At 38.0% G+C, this 22,294-nt stretch overlaps 1 protein-coding gene across 4 annotated transcripts in view; it reads right to left on the bottom strand.

The window, feature by feature from the left end:
* LOC126248650 (leukocyte surface antigen CD53-like) overlaps nucleotides 1-22,294 on the bottom strand; it is a 177,318-nt gene that overhangs the window by 16,441 nt on the left and 138,583 nt on the right. The window contains exon 5 of one of the 4 annotated variants that reach the window (XM_049949860.1): nucleotides 21,738-21,947. The exons of the other annotated variants lie outside the window; for them this stretch is intronic. Coding sequence (XP_049805817.1) covers nucleotides 21,936-21,947 — 12 coding nt within the window. The 3' untranslated portion in view covers nucleotides 21,738-21,935. The remainder of the gene's footprint in view (nucleotides 1-21,737; nucleotides 21,948-22,294) is intronic. 4 annotated transcript variants of the gene reach the window in all.

The following is a 22,294-nucleotide window of genomic DNA, read 5'->3' as shown; positions in this document are numbered from 1 at the left end:
GTAGACTTTTTATCTATTCAATTACATTATATTTTCAAAAACTGATAATTTTCATACATCTTTAATATGTGATGGGCATTATGTTCATTACAGACTGCCTTAGCCAATACTCAATACTTATTTTATGTAATTGGCAACTGTATATGAAGAAGGATGATGGAACTGGTAGTATATTTAACTGTATAAGAAAAGGCCTACAAGGAATGTGAGCAATGGAAATTTTAGACATGCACCTGATGTCCTTCTATTCCCAGCCAACTAAAACATTTTTTGGTCTCTGAAGAATTACTCCACAAAATGACATATCATCTGAGAAGAATATAGTCAGAAAGTATGAATTTTCATTGTTGTAGTCTATGAGATGTGTCCTGTTACTTAGGTAAGTAGGATTCAAAGAGGGAGATTTCCTAGATGGTATAAGGGCAGAAAGGTGGAACTATAAAGAAACTATAAAAAATATCTGAATTGTGCCAGTGAACTTTTTAACACATTAATCGAATTCACACAAGGTAGTTTTTCCACGTGAAGGCTATGTAATTTTTGATGCTACAGCTGGACTGTAGCTGGTGGATTGGGGTGGGGGAGGGGTGGGTGTCATGCAATGAGGGTGGGGGTTAATCTGCTCCCAAAACAATCATGAAAAAATATATATATTCTAATAATGTTGTAGTTTTCAGACTTCAGTTTGATCCCACAGTAATCTAAGTGAGCTATGCCATGGATCTATGCAGTATTATGCGCCATTAATTATTTTACAGAATAATTGGCTCTTCTCCTTGCACTGTAAAATTTTAAGCTGATTTACATAATTACACATCTGAGTACACTTCTATAATGCAGGTAGGGAATGTTCTTAATTTATAAACTAACAAATAGTATGATTAATTTCACTATGTGTTTTCCATTTATTATGAACACTGGTTAATTACATTTAGTATAATCCCCAACATGCACACTTTATTTTGGAAATGCGTTATACAAAAAACAGATATCTTCTAAGTTAATAAAGATCATCGTTATGTGCTAGTTTACATTGGTAACACTAAGTGGTACCCATGAAATTTGGATCTTGTCATGTTGTGCTTCATTACACAGACTAAGTGGAATTTTTTGTTTCTATTATAGAAAAAAAGACAGTTGGCTGCCTGTTGAGTTATAAGTGGTGCTGCAAGTATTTTCTAGGTGAAGTAGGAAAATAAAAGGAGAACAGGGATCAATACTGAACTTCATTACAAGAAAACATGCACATCTAGATCATGTTGATAAATCAACTAATTGTATGAAGGCTGCTGCTTCTGAATTAATGACAGAGAATCCAACCTAGAACGTCCAGGGGAATGAATAATCTGGATGTTCCAGGTACATCTTCCTCTCTTGCTTCTACATTTGATAAATTTGATGCTGGTGCTTACATAAACAACAGACCTCTTGACTGTGAATTGACAATGAAGCTTGTTACTGAGCACTGAATGCCACGGTAAGATTTTGCTTTTTCTATCACAAAGCCTCAGAAACTATGCTTTGTTGATGTACTCATTACAAAAGTAAATGGGCCCTGTGTAAGTATCACATTGTGTTTGGTAAAGAACAAGCTGGAAAGGATAGTCACCAAAAACCCTAGTGTGCTTGTATACAGGATATTTACAAAATGGAAAGATGCACATGAAGTGTTTAGGAAATATGAATTCAGGAAATATGAGCAAAGTCATTACCACAAAATGAATGTTCTAGTAGCTGATAATTTTGCTGTCAACTTCACTCACAAAGAGAAGTCATCACTCAGATGAACAAGGTGACAGTCAAAGACTTGTGCCCATAGCAGAAACCACCCTGCTGTTGGCAAGATAGGAAATACCATTTTGGGGAACAAATGATTCAGGATGTATGCAGCTAGACAGTACCAAACCAGACCGGAATGACTGCCGCTTAAGAGCAATACTGAGAATGTATGTTTGATTAAATTAGATTACTACTTGTTCCATAGACCATGAATATGACACTTTTATATATATATATATATATATATATATATATATATATATATATATATATATATATATATATATATATATATATATATATATATATATATATATATATCTAAAAACAAAGATGATGTGACTTACCGAACGAAAGTGCTGGCAGGTCGATAGACACACAAACAAACACAAACATACACACAAAATTCAAGCTTTCGCAACAAACTGTTGCCTCATCAGGAAAGAGGGAAGGAGAGGGAAAGACGAAAGGATGTGGGTTTTAAGGGAGAGGGTAAGGAGTCATTCCAATCCCAGGAGCGGAAAGACTTACCTTAGGGGGAAAAAAGGACAGGTATACACTCGCACACACACACATATCCATCCGCACATACACAGACACAAGCAGACATTTTGCTTGTGAATATTAATAAAACTGAAAAACTGCTGGGATAGATTCCTAACTGGAAATATGTGTCCAGGGATGTATCACCCTCACAGACACCAACCGTATCACATAACATTTCAAGCACTTTTTGGGCATCTGTTTGGTCATGGGTTCTGCAGGATATTGAGACAAACTCTAGCACAAGCTCCAGGCAAGTGGTCCCCCAACAAGGTGTAAGGTAAAGTATGATTGTGTGTATCCTGCATGACTATCTTTGTCAGGTGCATAGAGGCCACTTTGAACATCTTTTGTGATTTGAATGCAAAGCAGTTCTGTGCTGTGTTATGTGATGATCTGTTGTTATTGCACGCACACCATCCATTTCTGACACATGTTAATAGGATCTTTTTTCCTCCATTTCTCGTCAGGAACCTGTCCCTGCAGTTTGCTGGTTTTATCAACGTTCACCCTGTATGTGTGCATTTAGTTGGACTCATACTGTGATGCTTTAAAAGTCAGAATATATGTTAGAATTTACAATTAAGGGATTACTGACTGATTCCATGAAATTGTATCAGAATAGATTATGAATCATAGAGCATTATGACTGAAACTTTGTGCATGGCTGATAATTTCACAATGTTTTTCTACACTCCTGGAAATTGAAATAAGAACACCGTGAATTAATTGTCCCAGGAAGGGGAAACTTTATTGACACATTCCTGGGGTCAGATACATCACATGATCACACTGACAGAACCACAGGCACATAGACACAGGCAACAGAGCATGCACAATGTCGGCACTAGTACAGTGTATATCCACCTTTCGCAGCAATGCAGGCTGCTATTCTCCCATGGAGACGATCGTAGAGATGCTGGATGTAGTCCTGTGGAACGGCTTGCCATGCCATTTCCACCTGGCGCCTCAGTTGGACCAGCGTTCGTGCTGGACGTGCAGACCGCGTGAGACGACGCTTCATCCAGTCCCAAACATGCTCAATGGGGGACAGATCCGGAGATCTTGCTGGCACAGGATACATGCAGACGTGCATTGTCCTGTTGGAACAGCAAGTTCCCTTGCCGGTCTAGGAATGGTAGAACGATGGGTTCGATGACGGTTTGGATGTACCGTGCACTATTCAGTGTCCCCTCGACGATCACCAGTGGTGTACGGCCAGTGTAGGAGATCGCTCCCCACACCATGATGCCGGGTGTTGGGCCTGTGTGCCTCGGTCGTATGCAGTCCTGATTGTGGCGCTCACCTGCACGGCGCCAAACACGCATACGACCATCATTGGCACCAAGGCAGATGCGACTCTCATCGCTGAAGACGACACGTCTCCATTCGTCCCTCCATTCACGCCTGTCGCGACACCACTGGAGGCGGGCTGCACGATGTTGGGGCGTGAGCGGAAGATGGCCTAACGGTGTGCGGGACCGTAGCCCAGCTTCATGGAGACGGTTGCAAATGGTCCTCGCCGATACCCCAGGAGCAACAGTGTCCCTAATTTGCTGGGAAGTGGCGGTGCGGTCCCCTACGGCACTGCGTAGGATCCTACGGTCTTGGCGTGCATCCGTGCGTCGCTGCGGTCCGGTCCCAGGTCGACGGGCACGTGCACCTTCCGCCGACCACTGGCGACAACATCGATGTACTGTGGAGACCTCACGCCCCACGTGTTGAGCAATTCGGCGGTACGTCCACCCGGCCTCCCGCATTACCACTATACGCCCTCGCTCAAAGTCCGTCAACTGCACATATGGTTCACGTCCACGCTGTCGCGGCATGCTACCAGTGTTAAAGACTGCGATGGAGCTCCGTATGCCACGGCAAACTGGCTGACACTGACGGCGGCGGTGCACAAATGCTGCGCAGCTAGCGCCATTTGACGGCCAACACCGCGGTTCCTGGTGTGTCCGCTGTGCCGTGCGTGTGATCATTGCTTGTACAGCCCTCTCGCAGTGTCCGGAGCAAGTATGGTGGGTCTGACACACCGGTGTCAATGTGTTCTTTTTTCCATTTCCAGGAGTGTAATTTTCTTTAACCCCTCTCCTACATAGGCCCTTATGCAGTTTGTATTTATTCTGCTGCCATTATAAAATCAAAGAAAGTATAATTTTTTCTTTGTGGCAAGTCAGATGATTCAAATTTAATTACATTGTTTGGTAGTTTCTTCTCAGCTATGAGACCTTATAGTATCCATTTTGCACAGACTGCAATTTGTGAACTGTCATGCATGGAGATGCATGATCAATATTGAGATTCTGAGTAGGAACTAAACAGCAATTATTCAGTAGAGTGCTATGAAAGAAGCTTATTCTCAAATCAGCAACTATTATGGAAACACTATTATATTTGTGGGGACTTCACCCTACACACTGCGACTGAAATATGAAACAGTACTGATATAAGTGACATATAATTTCATAACAAGACATTGTTATGTTTGTGGATATCCTTAGTGTTTAAGCATGCTGGTTTTGGACAGCCATGTGTTTAGATGATTATCTGTGTTTTGTTTCATTTAACTTCAATAAAACAGTATTCATAGTGTATACACAGTTAGTGCTTCATTTGGCAACAGTACTGCTATTAATTAAGTGTGTATGTTTGTGTTTGTTTGTGTGTCTATCGACCTGCCAGCACTTTCGTTTGGTAAGTCACATCATCTGTGTTTTTAGATATAATTAAGTATACATTTATTTAAAATACAACAAATTACTGATTCTTGGCTATTGATGCACCCATGCATGTAGCTTCTGACAACTACTTACTGCTGTTCATGTTTAGTTTCAATCATATCACATACTAGAAGATTATCCTTCACAATCAAAACTATGAAGCTTGATGAGTAAATTACTAGATCATAAACAACAACTTCCTTGTAATTTCAGGTGGGACATTGGAAAGAGCTAAATTATAAAGGAATCACTATACAAAGTGAGACAATTTGCTTGCAAGAATCCACAGAATCAACAGTTGATCTTCTTTTGAAGAAGTTATGAACAACTCCAGAAACAAAGTAGACCACCAAAGAAGAAGTTAAATTCACCAATCAGCAAAATCTGAGAATCATTAAATCATCATTAAGTAAGGAGCACTTGACTGATATCCCATAGGCACAAAATGTGGATAAAAATCTGCAAGCATTTATTGTTAGTGGTACAATTACATATCATCTCAATGTAGCATTCCTCAATATAAAGAAAAAGGTAAAATGGTAGGTTCAAACACAGTTGATTACCAGGGAAATATTAAAAAATCATGGGAAGTTGCTGCAACTGAGATGATAGGCAAAGCTTAAAGCCATAAAATATTTTAAAATAAATACAGGTAAATAATAAGAGAAATGAGGCAAGGGAAATTACCACCACCATAATGAACTCAGATGATTTAGACAAAGAAAAAGAGAACAGTTGAATAACAGTAGGCAATATTGTAATGATACAGGCTCAGATGTGAGCCCATTGCCATATTCATAGCATGGACTGCAGCCAAATGTTGCAATATTGTGGCATATTGACAACTTACTCAATAGCTACCTAGATCTCCTGGTAAAGACCAATCTTCAGGAAGCTTCAGTTGATTGAAATATATGGTAGTACTTGTCTTTTTACCCCATGAACATGTCTCCCTTGACTGTATAACCAAGCAGGTCACTGTCATGGCTGGGCTGTGCATCAATGCCCGTAGTGTGTCAGCCTCTACCATAGTGTTGTCAACACTCTTTTGACACAGCTATAATCAATGTAGCCAGGCTGCAAACCAAAACCACTGCCTGACAGGCTAGCCATCAGGTTGCTTCACTCTGCTGCCATCTCAATGAGACCACAGCCAGGGATCGTACCGCTGCCTCATGGCCTGAGATATGAACTGAGGTTCTTCCAGCTCTATGCCTCAGTGGTCCAACACCACCAGATGCAGCATTTCAACCATCAGTCCAGGGCTTGTCATCTGGTCACCAAAGCCATCTCTCATTAAGCCAGTGTGCCTTACACAGGTCACCCGAGCTGGGATGCTGTCATGTCATCCTCACTCAGCAAGAGCTGGCCGCTTGGAATGCATTAGTAGACAAGGCCACTTGCTTCCCCAGCAAATCCAGTGTAAAATGTCTGGATGCAGGATACAGTGCCCATTCCCTGTTATCTGCTTGCTGCAAGCATGTTATACTATGTACGTTTATGGTTAACAGTAAAGGACTTTTGACAACATTTGACTCCCCTCATAGTCTACACCACCACCCATCTTCAGCAGGGAACCACTTGCCTACTCCATTCTCTCCAACACCATTACATTTTGTGCCAGGAAGAGTGCTGATGGAGACTGCAATGGTGGTTCAACATGTGCAATATCAGTGAATGCAAATAGCAGCAAGTGTATGACTTTTACCCCTCTAAGGGTCCTTGTATCTGTGGGTTTGTCCTCCTCCTGTTCCCATTATGTCAGGATAGACTCAGTTATGGTAACTGGAAGGGGCCTGAAGGATGAAACAGTGGCACTGTTTGTGAATAAACAAAGTAATCTTCCTGGACTTGCATCACCATGCACAAAATTTCATGATATAGTATTCTGGGATTGCCAACAGAAAGGCAGTGCAGAGAAAATGTGCGGCTAAGGTGAGGAAGGCCATGGATACTAATAAAATTTAGGTCAGTGTAAATAACAGGCAAATATAAATATGGAGTGTTGTAAGTAGAGAAGTAGGAATTTGGTAGTTTATGATATGTCTATATGAAGTAGACTGAGTCCTATCAATAGCTACATTGCATTCTAGGAAATAGGATAATCACTGATGAAGACTGTAAACTCTGGTAGCATGGTGACCACCAGGGCAATAGTTAAAGAACATTATTTAGTTCTAAGAAGGTCAATGGAAACAGTAGTATAGTGCTGGCAAAGAAAAACATGGATCAAGAAAAAAAAAAAAAGTATACTACAGTTAGGGTTTCCTGTCTTTCCATCATGCATCACTGACTCAAAGCAGCAAGGTTGTGAGATGCCACAGACATGAGATGAGTCATTGGCCATGATTTCATCAATTAAACCACCCCAGGCCCCTCTACATACATTGAGGAAGATAGCAGAAAATTCACCTAAGATATCTGTCCTAGCTAAAGAAATGACAGAACAGGAGAAATTATTATGAAGTATAACAGCTGTACTAAGTGTATTGGGGGCGGGGGTGAGGGGGGGTCACTAAAAAACAACTGTGAACCCAGAAGTAAATAACTGATTTCAGAGAGCACATGCAGAATGATTCACTGGGAAAGTCTCTCCAGCTGACAGATACCAGTAAATTATGGCTTTTGGGGTTTTTGTAGTAACATGAGTCACTGAACAGTGGAGTTGTGATAGTTCCCTGTTCATTATGTGTGAGAATGTGCCCATAGCAGTGTCACTGCAGATCTGCTCTGGCCTTCTGAGCCAGGACACTGTCATGCCATCCTGACACAGCAGCAGCTGACTGCTTTGTATGCAATGGTAGCAAAGGCCACTCACTAGCAGGCTGCCTCTTTGACAACCACTTACAGCAGCATGTCCACATTGAGATGATTGGGTGCAGGGTGCCTGTCAACTGCTTACAGGAGGCACACTGCACTACATCTGTTTATCATTATAAAGAATTTTGACAACATTTGACTGCATTTATCATGCTGTGAAAGCCTCCAGCACAGAATTACTCACCCACTCCATTCTGTTTGGATAGAATAATATGAGTGCTACAGATGGAATATAAAATGAATATAAACAATAATAATTACATAGTGTGGAAAAGAATGTAAAACAGATTAACTAATGGCCATAAGGTATTAATGAAATCTTACACCACCATGCTCCTGAAACCAATCAAGAAAGAGAAACTCACAAAACCTAAACTGAAACTTTATTGTAATAAGTGCACTTAGCAATTTATTGAAGAACAAGGCCAACAACTGAGTGAGGGGTTTTCTCCAACAAGAAAGTTATATAACTTATCAAGTATTATTTCAGTATCAGCAGTTCTGTCATTAACTGTAGATACTTCACAAGTCAACGATTCACATACCTTAACACTATAATGAAAAGGAAATTTCCTACTCACTATGCAGCAGAGATGCTGAGTCACAGATAGCCACAACAAAACGACTCACAGATATAGCATTCAGTCAACAAGGCCTTCATCAAAATTAGATGACAAACACACACATACACACTCATGCAAACGCAACTCACTCACACACTGAGGACACAGTGCCACATTTGGCCACACTTTTGGCAGTGTGGCCTCAGTTGCCTGAGACTGCAGTTATGTGTGTGTGAGTTGCATTTCAGTGAGTGTGTATGTGTTTGTTTGTTGTCAAAATTTTGATGAAAGCCTTGCTGGCCAAAAGCTATAGTTGTGACAGTCTTTTTGTTGCGCCTATCTGTGACTCAGCATCCCCACCTGGATTTTCCATTGTTTGGTTCACATACTTTACTCAGGTAAATCATTTTGAAATATTTACTCCCATTGTCAGAACCTTGTAAGGTTTATGACATGAGTTTTTCCATTACACTTGGTCTTGGCCAGAATTCTATCAGATTTTTGTCCTGAATTGTGCATTCTTCAAACACATCTTCTTCATCCAATAAGACATACACTAAAACATGCTTATTGTCCTGTAAAAGATCAATATGAAGAGAGGTTTATTGACTGAATCTTCAGTATCGCAAAATTTTTGAATTTGTATCTTTTTTTAGTATCTTTAATGTTCAAAGAAAATTTTGGGGCAACTTTGCTAACATATATTGAAGAAGTGACTTAAATAATGTTTGTGATGGGCTAATAGCTTTTGTTGAAGGTATCAATATTACAAAAGTATTTCCATAATTAAAATTTAGTATTATTAAGAGGTTATTAAATTATTTAAATGGCAAATTTTGGGTAAAATACTCTCTTAGGACATTTTGAGTAAGTTGTTGTGCTTTAGTATGATGTGTAATACCAAATTGTCATTTTTCATTATTCATTAGTATCTGAATCGTTTCATGAACTGTACGTGATAGGGACTGCATTAGATGCAGTATTAGTCAAAATTTGATTTGTAGGACTGGAGATTAGTAACTTTTAAAGCTGATGACTCAGCAGTTCAAACAAAAATGGTAACTTTTCTCATCAAAGTAATGTTATATAAGTCATGTGAGAACAGTGCCACTATTATTCTCTGTCATTAGCCTTTCTGAGTTGCAATGACCTGACTATTACTGTGCAAGAAAAGGCTAGCTCTTAAGTACAATTTCAACGAAACTACCAAAATGGCTGCAGATAATTGGTTTTAGCTTTTAAAAAGAGAAATCCAAAGATAAACTTAAAAAGCATCATCAGAGATCAACAGAGATCCAGCTTTCAATAAAGTGGAACTTGATTCTTTTTTCCAATTTGAACACCATTTCCAAAAATATATTTTGCAGACTAAAGGGATTTATAAGATAGATTAAACTGACATATCCACTGTTCAAAATCCCAGCAAGATTTTTGTACCCAAGGGTGAAGCTGCATATCTTACAAAAACACACTAAGTAAAAATGACAAATGTCAACAGACAGCATAATCAGGAAGAAAAAAAAGTCATGGGAAAGGCTAAAATGAATTCTCAAGGAAAATTAATTTAAAATTGTTGAACCCCTTCCACCTTCTAAAGCCTATAGGTATTTGTTTATGGCATGTATCATTTCTCAAGGTGGACGGAGGCCAATCTGATCAGAGACATTTCTGTGGAGACTATCATATCAGAAACTTATAATGTATGCTGATGACACAACAATCATTTGCACAGCTGACACAAAAGAGGAGCTTGAGAAGGAAGCACTCCTGACTATTGAAAATGCAAATAAATATTTAACACAAAACAACCTGTTTATGAATCAGTCTAAAACAATGAATGTAGTATTTCAGACCAAGCATAGTGAAAATTATAATATAAATGTTAATATGAATGGAAAGACTATTAAAGAAGTAACCAGCAAAAATTTTCTAGGAACTATAATAGACAAACATTTGGCATGGGGGGAGCACATAGATGCACTGTGTAAAAAGATAAACAAACAGATCTTCATCATGCATAAAACAGCTAAGACAGTGGATAATAAAGTCCTCAGATCAATGTATTATGGACTTGTCTTCCCACATTTGTCTTATTCAGTTCATATATGGGGAAATGCACAAGCTGGCTACCTAAAAAGAAGATTCACAATTCAGAAAAGGGCAGTGAGATGCATTGCAAAAATACCACCAAGACAGACCTGTAGGCAAGCTTTTGCACACTATAATATTATGACAGTATATTCACTGTACATATACCAAAGCATAATGGCAGTAAGGTAAAATGATAAACACCTCCTAAATAAAGATGTACACAAACACGGTACAAGAGGAAATGAAAATTACTACATGATAAACAGAAATCTAAAACTGGCTATGACTGCCCCAGAAGAAGCAGGCAAAAGGTTTTTTAATAAACTCCCCAAAATCATTAAAAAAGAAACAGATCTAAAATGTTTTAAAAATCATTTGAAACTATATCTCACAGAGAAATGTATATACAGTTTGAGTGACTACTAAGATGGTGTTGAAATACATCATTACTGAAATGTACCTTTAAAATTATCATTTCTGTATGTTGTTTGGATTTGTGTGTACATATAATGTGAAACATGTAAAACCTTTGTATGATTATGGATGATTTCTGTTTAATTATTTGTTTCATTTATATATAATGAAATCAAGTTTAATGTTAATAGGCTATTGTATGACACACCCAATACTCTCAGCTGGATTTTCAGCTGGAGTCCATGGGCAAAGAATAAATAAATAAATAAATAAATATGACCATTTATGGACACTTGAGTGGTCTATTGAGGGTATCAATTTTTCTTTATCACTGACCAGGGACACCAATTTGAGTCAACACTGTTCCAGCAGTTGTCAAAACTTTGTGGTTTCCAGCGTAACAAGACAACCAGCTACCGAGGCAGCAATGGCTTGGTGGGAAGGTGGCACTGCACCTTAAAGGGCACCATGATGTACCATGAAGGTATTTGGACACAACCATTTCTATTAGTTTTGTTGGGTTTTTGAACTGCCTTGAAAACTACATTGGCTGTTCATTGGTGGAGTTAGTGTATGGGGAACCATTCCAGCAGAATTTCTCATACCCATGCCACTCCCTCACGAAGTTCAGCTTCCCTGCCTGTTGCAACAGATCAGAAAGCATACAGAGACACCCGGTGTAACTTTTATGTCATGACATGGCACACATCCAGTATTTGTACACAAGACTCTCAGTAATTGTTTACATGTCATGCTTCACATGGATCTGGTTCGCCATCCTCTGCAGCCATCATACACTGGCCTATACCAAGTACTATGATGTGACACACACAGTGGACATTCTCCTGGAGGTAAAGCCAACCAAAGTCTCCATAGAATGAGTAAAACATGCTTGAACATTGTTAGCACTTCCCACTGCCTCACAGTCAAATTCATGCACATCTTACGCTGAGCCAATGACCCCTGCCAGAGCCGGACAGCTGTGACCCGTCCAACTCTCAAATTCCTGGACTGAATGCTATTGAGGGGGTATTAGATAGTTGGCAGTTTTGAAGTTTTCAATTAATGATTTTCATCACTGGCTTTGTGCTTCTTTTAGACCTGATGATGTTCCATGTGGCCCATGTTTTGTTTTTTGATATGTAGATGTATTCATCTTCTTTTTTAAAATTTTCAGTAACTTTGGGGTGGTTCTTATTGTATTCTTTATATAATTTTGTGTTTATAATGATACAGAACTTTATTTTTGTTATAGTACTGCAGAAGTATTTTCATTCGCTGAAGATTTTTATACAGTTGTAATCCAACTTCTTTTCCAGCTGTGTTTGTGTTACCTATGTGAGAATGCTACGTCAAAATAATAATTATATCTACCATGAAAGTTACTGAACATTCTGTTTACACCTCTTTCATTGAACTGGTCCATGTTTCCCAACTTAATAGATAGCAGCTGTTAGCTTTATTACCATCACTGAGCCACCTGCACGTATTTTGATGGGTAGTATTTTTTCCAAACATTATGCTAATGTTAATAATGGAGCCTCATGATCATATCAATACTTTACTATCATCTGGAGAGTAAGTTTTCTGAATACAAATTTGGTTTAGTGCCATTTTGCAATCTATGGAGACTCTCATTGATGTATGTACTGCAGGGATTACATTTAAACTCTCAGTCATGTATGTCACTTCTAGAATATGTAACATCATTTTAAATTTTCAGAGGAAGTCTTCATAGTCTCCATCAGGGAATCTGTATATAATTACAATAACTAAGTGATGTCAATAAATTCAGTAGTTGCCATTTCAAGAACTTTTTCAGTTATCAAATTGGTATGTATTTGGATTGTCTTATGCCTCAAATTGTTTTCTGCAAAGATAGCTGTTCTTCCAGATTGCTAGTAAGATCTGCAGAATGAACTTCCTTGGAGAAAACCAGGGATCTTTACAGTTTTTCTTTGCTGTTTTTCTAGCCAGTGCTCTGTTATGCAGAAAACTTCATCTTTTAGGTTGGAATCCAATATTATTTCTAATTATCATAATTTGTTGGTTAGAAAGTGTAATAGTGTATTTGAAATGGGAGAAATTTGAGATTTTGTTTTGCTTAATATTGGTTCTACTTTTAGTTATTTCCAATTAAACTCATACTTCAAAGACCTGATTCCATTTTTTGTGTGCTTCCTCTTTATTACGCTTTCTACTAAAAGATCATTCAGGTGGGAAAGAAGTGATTTTTTCCCTCTGCTCACCTGATCAGTAGAAAATTAGATCTGCAATAATGCATCACTAATGTACAAGTTCCCAAATTTTGATTCTGATTAGTTGTTGCAAGTTATTGTTTTGACATTTAATGATATGTACTATGTTCAAGATATAAAAATGTTTACTTCAGTATTCAGGCATTATTAAAAATTAATACCAAAGCCTATCTTCATTTGACGTAGTATGGGAATTGCACAGGTATTTACTGTTTGATTAATATAATGCTATACTAACATGCAGTGTACATATGTTGATACATTGGAACAGTATGTTAATATAAAATGTGTTACTTTCTTAGAATGGAAATCTTATTCTGCCTATATATCATACCAATACTACATACCATGTAAGAATGATGATGTTACCTGGGTACTCTCATCTACATGTCTACTTTGCAATTCACACTTAAGTGCCTAACAGAGGGCCTTCATAAAATGTTTATGAATATAATTAACAGTTTACAATATTTATGTTACAGCTATATGTCTAATCACATGGGGTACTGTAAATTTGTCCAAAATTACCACATTGGAAATGACATACAAAACAAATTAAATAAATATTGCATGATGTGTGATGCAATGCACATAACACTTGGAAATAAATAGTAGAAATAAACAACTATATTAAAAATTATAACATCAGCTGTGCTAAGCTCATAAGCACTAAAAATGCAAGGCAAAATGCATACTGGTACTGAAATGAATGGCTACCATACTTTGCTTCAAATTCAATGTCTTCACACAGAGGTTGAGAGGGAAGAAATTACTTTGAAGAAGGGATATCAGCTATGAAGTTACAAATGCTAATATCATATCGTAATGTAATACTGTGCTGGAGCTGAATACGTCACTTCAAAAAAAGTCATACAGCTGGCAAAAATTGACTTTATTACTGAAATTGCTCACCTGATGTATTTCAGATTTACTTCCATCATCAGATATCTTTTACTTCAGTGTAATGCTTGGATTTATATGCCAAATGAATCTCACATTTTACATAAAATGTTCACACTTGACCTTAACACTGTTTGCACTCAAAATTAAGATTTAAAATTATGCTTGGTATATTTAGGGACTACACCATTAACTTAACACTTCTTGTAAAATGTAATTCTCAGCTGACTTGCTACCATTTATTTTCAAAGGATGAAATGGAGGATAGGCACAACAAAAAGACTGGTGGAAAGTAAGCTTTCGGCCAACAAGGCCGTCTTCAAAATTAGACAACACACACACACACACACACACACACACACACACACACACACACACACACATGACCACAGTTTCTGGCAGCTGAAGCCATGCTGCAGTCAGCAGTGCATGTTGGGAGAGGCAACAAGGTGGTGGGGGTAAGGAGGATGCTGGGATGGGTAAGGGGAGGGATAGCAGGATAGGGGTAGGGGACAAAAGTGCTGCTTGTATGAACATACAGCAATGAGGTGGAGAGAGGTTATGGCAGCTAGATGGAGTCAGGAGGTTAGACGAGGGCAGAGAGAAGAAGGGGGGGGGGGTTATGGAAAAGAAGTAGAGAGAAGTAAAGAGATTGAGGGTGCGTTGGTAGAATGAAGAGCTGTGTAGTGATGGAACAGGGAAGGGGATAGATTGGTACACAACTGCTGCTCCCAACCCCTTGTTCATGGCTTTCCCTGTAGTAGATCTAGATGTAAGACTTGTCCCTTACATCCTTCCATCATCACCACCACCTACCTCAGTCTGCTCTCGAATATCACCTACACCATCAAAGTCACATGATCTACAACCTATGTGGGCATTCTATTTGGGCAATTCAACCAAAGAGCTGTCTGTCCACATGAATGGCCCCTAACAAACTGTGGCCAAGAAATAATTGGGTCACCCATTGCTAAGCATGACACCCAATGTAAATTTCTTCATTTCAATGACTGCTTCATAGTGTGTGCAATCTGGATCCTTCCCACCAGCACCAGCTTTTCTGAATTGCACAGGTGGGAACTCTCCCTGCAGTATATCCTACATCCCTATAATCCTCCTGGCCTCAACCTTTGCTAGTCATTGTCCTATCCATCTAGCCCATTCCCTGTTCCCATTCCAGCACTTCTCTCCTTCTCCTCAAACGCCACCCCAGCCCCCCTCCTGTGCCGCCACTGCCCTCCATCTAATCTCCCGATTGCACCTAGCTACATTACACTACCCTCTCTCTACCTTGCCCCTGTACATTCCCGCAAGCAGCACTTTCTGCCCCCACTTGTGCTCTGCTATTCCTCTCCTTCTCTGACCCAGCATTCTTCTTACTCCACCAACTGCTTGCCTCTCTCATCATGCACTGCTGCTTGCAGTCTGGCTTCAGCTACCAGAGACTGTGTGTGTATGTGTGTGTGTGTGTGTGTGTGTGTATGTGTGTGTTTTGTCTGATTTCGAAGAAGGTCTTGTTGGCTGAAAGCTTGCTTTCTCACAGTCTTTCCATTTTCCATATCTGTGACAGTGCTTCTCCACTATATAGTGAGTAGAAACTATCCTTTTCATAATACTGTTACATTCCATCCTGGATTTTTCTGTTCTCTGAAATGTCGTAACTCAGTTTCAAGAGATTTTGTTTCCTTATCTGGGACATTATCCGAATTCCAAATATTTGGTATTCTTCTGTCAATACATAACTTTCTCTCTGCATCATGCCATCAAGAATGAACTAGAAAAATAACCACAATTAGTATGCAAAAGTGAATGTTTGCTGCTATTCATACTGAGATGATTGCAGAATTGAGAGCACAAACCACCATTGGTAATTTGTTGTGATCCTGGCCATAAATGGAACCCAAACAAAGGGAAACAAAACACATGTTGCTGTGTTGTGGTCTTCAGTCCAAAGACTGGTTTGATGTAGTTCTCCATGCTACTCTGTTCTGCGCAAGCCTCTTCATCTTCAAGTAACTACTGCACCCTACATCTTTCTGAATCTGCTTAATGTATTCATCTCTCAGTCTCCCTCTGTGATTTTCACACTCCACACTTCTTTCCAGTACTGAATTTGTGATCCCTTGAAGTCTCAGAATGAATCCCTTCTTCTAGTCAAGTTGTGCCACAAATTCCTCTTCTGCCCAATTCTGTTCAGTATCTCCTGATTAACCCATCTAACCTTCAGCACTCTTCTGTAGCATCACATTTTGAAAGCTTGTATCCTCTTGTTGTCTACACTATTTATTGTCCATGTTTCACCACCACCACCACCACCACCACTCCATACAAATACCTTAAGAAAAGGCTTCCTAACACTTTAATCTATAGTTGATTTTAACAAATTTCTCTTCTTGAGAAATGCTTTCGTTGCAAAGCCAGTCTACAGTTTGTGTCCTCTCTACTTGTACCATCACCAGTTATTTTTCTGCCCAAATAATGAAATGTATCTACTACTTTAAGTTTTTCCATTTACTAATGTAATTCCCTCAGCAGCATCCGATTTGATTTGACTACATTTCATTATCCTTGTTTTTCTTTTGTTGATGATCGTCTTATATCCTCCTTTCAAGACCCTGTCTATTCTGTTCAACTGTTCTTCCAAGCCTTTTGCTGTCTCTGACAGAATTACAATGTCTTCAGCAAATTGCAAAGTTTGTATTTCTTCTCCCTCGATTTTAATTCCTACTCCAAATTTTTCTTTTGTTTTCTTTACTGCTTGCTCAGTATATACATTGAAAAACATGGGGATAGGCTTCTCAACCACTGTCTCCCTTTCACACCCGCTGATTCTTATACCTGTCACCTGGTTTCTGTGCAAATTGTAAATAGGCTTTTTCTCCATTTTACCCCTGCCACATTCAGAATTTGAAAGAGAGTGTTCTAATAAACATTGTCAAAAGCTTTTTCTAAGTCTGCAAATGCTGTAAATGTAGATTTGCCTTTCCTTAACCTGTCTTCTAAGATAAGACGTAGGGTCAGTATTGCCTCATGTGTTCCTACATTTCTACAGAATCCAAACTGATCTTCCCTGAGGTCAGCTTCTATCAGTTTTTCCATTTGTCTGTAAATAAGTCATATTGCAACCATGACTTAACAGTTCATTAATTTTCACATGTTTCATCATCTGTTTATTTTGGAATTAGAATTATTGTATTCATTTTGAAGTCTGAGGATATTTTGCCTGTCTCATACATCTTGCTCATACTAAACACATGAAAATGATATTTTCTGCCACTCACCATCTATTTACACCAAGAAAATACTCAGTTCATTGATGCTTCTTTGCAAGTGTTAGTTACATTTTAAACAATGCATCATGGATTTCCACATATAAACATCAAGTAGGCCACTCAAATAGACAAAGGATATTTGTCGTTTCAAGGACAGGAAGGGTAGATCTGGCATAATGCTATAAACCCATCTGTCTCCACAACTTAGATTTCGGGGGAAGGAGGAGGAGGGCACTATCATACTTTATCCTAATGTCCTAACATGTGATGATTAGTGTAATACAGTAACTTAATTGTTTGTACTGTCAGAAAAAAGCACAATGCTTTTACAAAAGTAGAAAAATCAGTCTACTTGATCTTTAATTAAACTATTGCAGAGACTGCAATGTTAGTATAAAGTGTTCATCATGTTTCAGTTAAACAAAATAAGAGCCTTAAACTGAAATTAATTGTAATACAGAAGAATAATATTCATTTCTGTACATATTTCTGTTTGTTTTTCATATGCAATATTTGTCTGATTGTATTCTAAACTGAACTCCCTGCTCTAACGTTTTCAACACACTGTTCAGTTGATTCAATGAGGATTGCAGTCTGGTATGGAATGCTGCATTACATGTTGCTGGATATCAGGTTCATCACTAATGGGTCCCACATGTGGCTGTAGCAAATGATGCTGATAAATCAAACAAAAAACTTTAAATTACTATCTGAGATACATATACCTAAACAACATCCTGCTAGTCAACTTATATTGTTACATTTCATGAAGCAAATATTTGTTGACAAGCTATAATCACAGCCACATAAAATATACAAACATTTAAAACCAATTGACTGTGAAGCAATCTGAATAAGAAGATGCACTGAATCTGGTTTTATAATGCGCAAAGTGTTTGTAAAAGACTAAAAAGTCATATTTTTTAAATGAAAGGCTTACCTTGCAAATTTGCTAATTACAAAAAGTAATTACCTTTAAGCTTTGGAGATGGAGTAACATAAATGCATTTTATTTCATGTCAAACTTCGTGAACTGAGTTATCATCAGAATAAGGAGCATTTAAATTGCATCTTAATTCAGAATTTCAAAACACTCTTGATTTCTATTATTGTTAACACCAGAATTCTGTTTGAATTTTTGCACTGTTAATTTAATACACAGAATTTTTAAAAAATCATTTTCCGAGGAAAAGTAACTTTAGAATGGACATTTGTCATGCAAGTTTCAAAATAGCTACTATGTTCAACTTGCGTGATGTGTTTGAACACTGGCAGTCATTAACATCTGATCTGTAGTTACTTGGTTAATATTTACCACAAATATTGTTTTCTCTTCACCATCTGCACAAGCAGAGCAAAATGTAATCACTCCTGTGGCTTCAGGAGTAAGTCAGCCATTTTGGATGCTGAGGCATGAAAACTGCCTTGGCTGTCTTAAATTGTACTGAGCAGACATGCTTTGGAAGCATGTATTGATGCTCTAATATTGAAAAATTGTAGTGTATGTTGTAAAATGTGTTGTCCAATTGATACAGTCTGAAGCAACTAGTGGACTAAGTCAGTCATACAAACTGAATTATACACCCAGTGTTTTTATTTAAGATAGCATAGAGCCAGTTACACTAGAACTGTACAGAATGGGAAACAATCTCACAATTATGATATTTGTTGTGCAAACCTCACGCAGCATGATTGCACTCACAGATTCTGATCAATATTACCAAATGACATTTCACTTCCATCAGTGGCTTTGTGTAATGAGTATTGTTTACCTTGGTGTATTCCTTATTACTAACTGGTTTGATGTATAAAGTGTAAAATTAATAACTAGGAAAGAAATTTGTTTGAGAGTTGAAATGAGAAACATATAATTAAAAGGTCATCATTATTATGTTAGTTTTGCATTTTTTTTGTCTCTTCAAATTGCACATAATCATACCTATTCCTGATTTACTGAACACCTATAAAAAACTATCTTGAGTGAGATGTTCCCACTTTAGCTTGTGTTTTGTTGTTGTTATTGTTCTGTTCAGTCCTGAGACTGGTTTGATGCATCTCTCCATGCTACTCTATCCTGTGCAAGCTTCTTCATCTCACAATACCTACTGCAACATACATCCTTCTGAATCTGCTTAGTGTATTCATCTCTAAGATTTTTACCCTCCACTCTGCCCTCCTATACTAAATTGGTGATCCCTTGATGCCTCAGAACATGTCCTACCAACCGATCCCTTCTTCTAGTCAAGTTGTGCCACAAACTCCTCTTCTCCCCAATTCTATTCAATACCTCCTCATTAGTTATGTGATCTACCCATCTAATTTTCAGCATTCTTCTGTAGCACCACATTTCACAAGCTTCTATTCTCTTCTTGGCCAAACTATTTATCGTCCATGCAAATACTTTCAGAAACGACTTCCTGGCACTTAAATCTATACTCAACATTAACAAAAAATTTCTCTTCTTCAGAAACACTGTCCTTGCCATTGCAAGTCTACATTTTATATCCTCTCCACTTCAACCATCATCAGTTATTTTGCTCTCCAAATAGCAAAACACCTTTACTACTTTAAGTGTCTCATTTCCTAATCTAATTCCCTCAGCATCACCCAACTTAATTCAACTACATTCCATTATCCTTGTTTTGCTTTTGTTGATGTTCATCTTATACCCTCCTTTCAAGATTATAAGTTCAGGAAGCTAAATGTTGACTGTGTTCTTATCATGAATTTATCACATTTAGGGATGCTCAAAAATTATGCTGTAGATACATTCTGTTGGTGTGTTATGATCCACTTTTTGTTTCATTAGACTGGAAACCATACAGCCATGTCACCATGCTTTTATTAAACATTTCCATCTGATAAGATCACTAGGAAGATGTGAAGGAGGATACACCAAATTTGGTATCTAATGACCAGTTGCACATCAGCATTCTCTTGATAGTTTTCCATCTTGTTCCAGTTCACATCTCACACAGTTTTTCTGTTTTTAACTTGTTTGTTCTTTTCACATCGTTTTTGGGTTACATGTGTGGCTGACACGCACTTCCCTTATGATATTTGTTTACACAATGTGTCCACATTTTACACTTTAGTAATTATTTGGAAAGCAGTGAGCTGTTGGTTTCTATTTTTATATTTCACATAAACAGTAAGGTTACGTGTACTTTGATTCATTATGTATTTAACTGCTGTACTGATGTTTGTGGTACCACTGATGTCACAATCCAATATGGTGGCCACTTGCACTTAACTGCAGTACTGAAGTGTCCAATACTACCCACCCATCCACCCTCCCCCCCCCAACCCCCCCTCCCTCCCCCCCCCCCACACAACACACCTGTGAAACCTACTACAAACTTGAGTGCAATTCAAGAAATGATCTCTTCAGGTCATAAGTGGGGTGTTTTATTATGTGCCCCAACAGCTGAAGCAATGCATGTTATGATGTATCTCTCTTCCTACACACTGCTACTGCTGCCCTGTGGTGGAATAAGCCAGTATACACATGCTCATTCTCTTTCTCTTACAATGAACTGAGTGAAATGACACATTGGTTAGCACACTGGACTCACATTCAAGGGGACAACAGTACAAATCTCTGTCAAGCTGTCCAGATATAGGTTTTCCGTAATTTCCTGAAATCTAAGGCAAATGCCAGGACAAGTCCTTTGACAAGGGCATTGCTGGTTTCCTTCCCCACAAATCCATAATTCCAGCTTGGACTCTGTCTCTAACGATCTTGCTCTAATCTTCCTTCCTTTTTCTTACAGTGTATTCCAGGAATTGTGTGTTTCATCAAAACACAGCCATTGTACAAAAGCAGTAACTCTGGTTAGTTTTCTGATCAGGTACATCTACATACACTATTTGGCATAACCTATTACATACATTATGGCTATAAGCCAGGATACTTTAAGTTTAAATTGTACATTTACACACGTACACTAAAATCAGTTACATATTGCGCACATACACTAAAAAAAAACCAGTTACAAATTCACGTCAGTTACAATTCACATTTAAAATATTTACTTTAGTTACAGTTTACATTATTGACACATTTTATGTCTTTTCACACAGTAAAATCAGCCTCCACCATATTTCAGGTGACAGTGACTCAGGCTGAGGTATTGCCTTCGCCCTTCAAATCGCTCATCACCACCACCACCACCACCATCACCATCATCCTCATAGTTTTGCAGACATTAATGACCCAAAGCTAATGTGATCTTCTTATCCAGAAGTATAAAATATTTATCATATTTTGGTGATAAACCTGGTGTGCACTGTTCAACAGTAATGACTACATGATACTTTGACTGAATTACATACTACACAATTGTTTTAACTTCAGAATCCAACACACATTACCTGTAATCATTGATGGTCAACTCCTTAACAGAAGACTGTTCCACACCCTTTGCTCTGTGCATCATGTGTCATTACTTGTAACAAATGCATATATTATAGCCCATAAACTGACAAATTTGGTAATAGGTTCATCATTCAACTTATCTTTCATTAATGCCACATTCTTTGTATTCACAATTGGAATAGTGTATTTGTTATCTACACGGAAACCTGAAATATGAAACCATGTGTGGACATCAATCCTGACATCCTTGTAAATATTTATAATTTTAAAAAGATAAATTAAGCTCTCAGTGGCCATGTAACAGAATTTCATTAGCTTTACTTGTAGCTCATTTAGTGTATATCCGTAATGAAAAACTGTAAGAAACATTTCATAATATCCAAAATAACAATTCCTACAACACTGGGTTTATCAAATGTGACATTAAGCCTGCTCAGTTCAGTAGCAACTAAAAAAAAAAAAAAAAAAAAACCACTCCTCTGAAAATTTGGTTTCTCAATCAATGCATCTGCTCCGTATCAATTTTCTTAGGATGTCACTAGTTTTTTGTTTC

The sequence above is a fragment of the Schistocerca nitens genome, chromosome 1, assembly GCF_023898315.1.
Source record: "Schistocerca nitens isolate TAMUIC-IGC-003100 chromosome 1, iqSchNite1.1, whole genome shotgun sequence".
NCBI lineage: Eukaryota > Metazoa > Arthropoda > Insecta > Orthoptera > Acrididae > Schistocerca > Schistocerca nitens.
The sequence above is the reverse complement of the archived record's forward strand: the minus strand, read 5'-3'. Positions and strand labels throughout refer to the sequence as shown.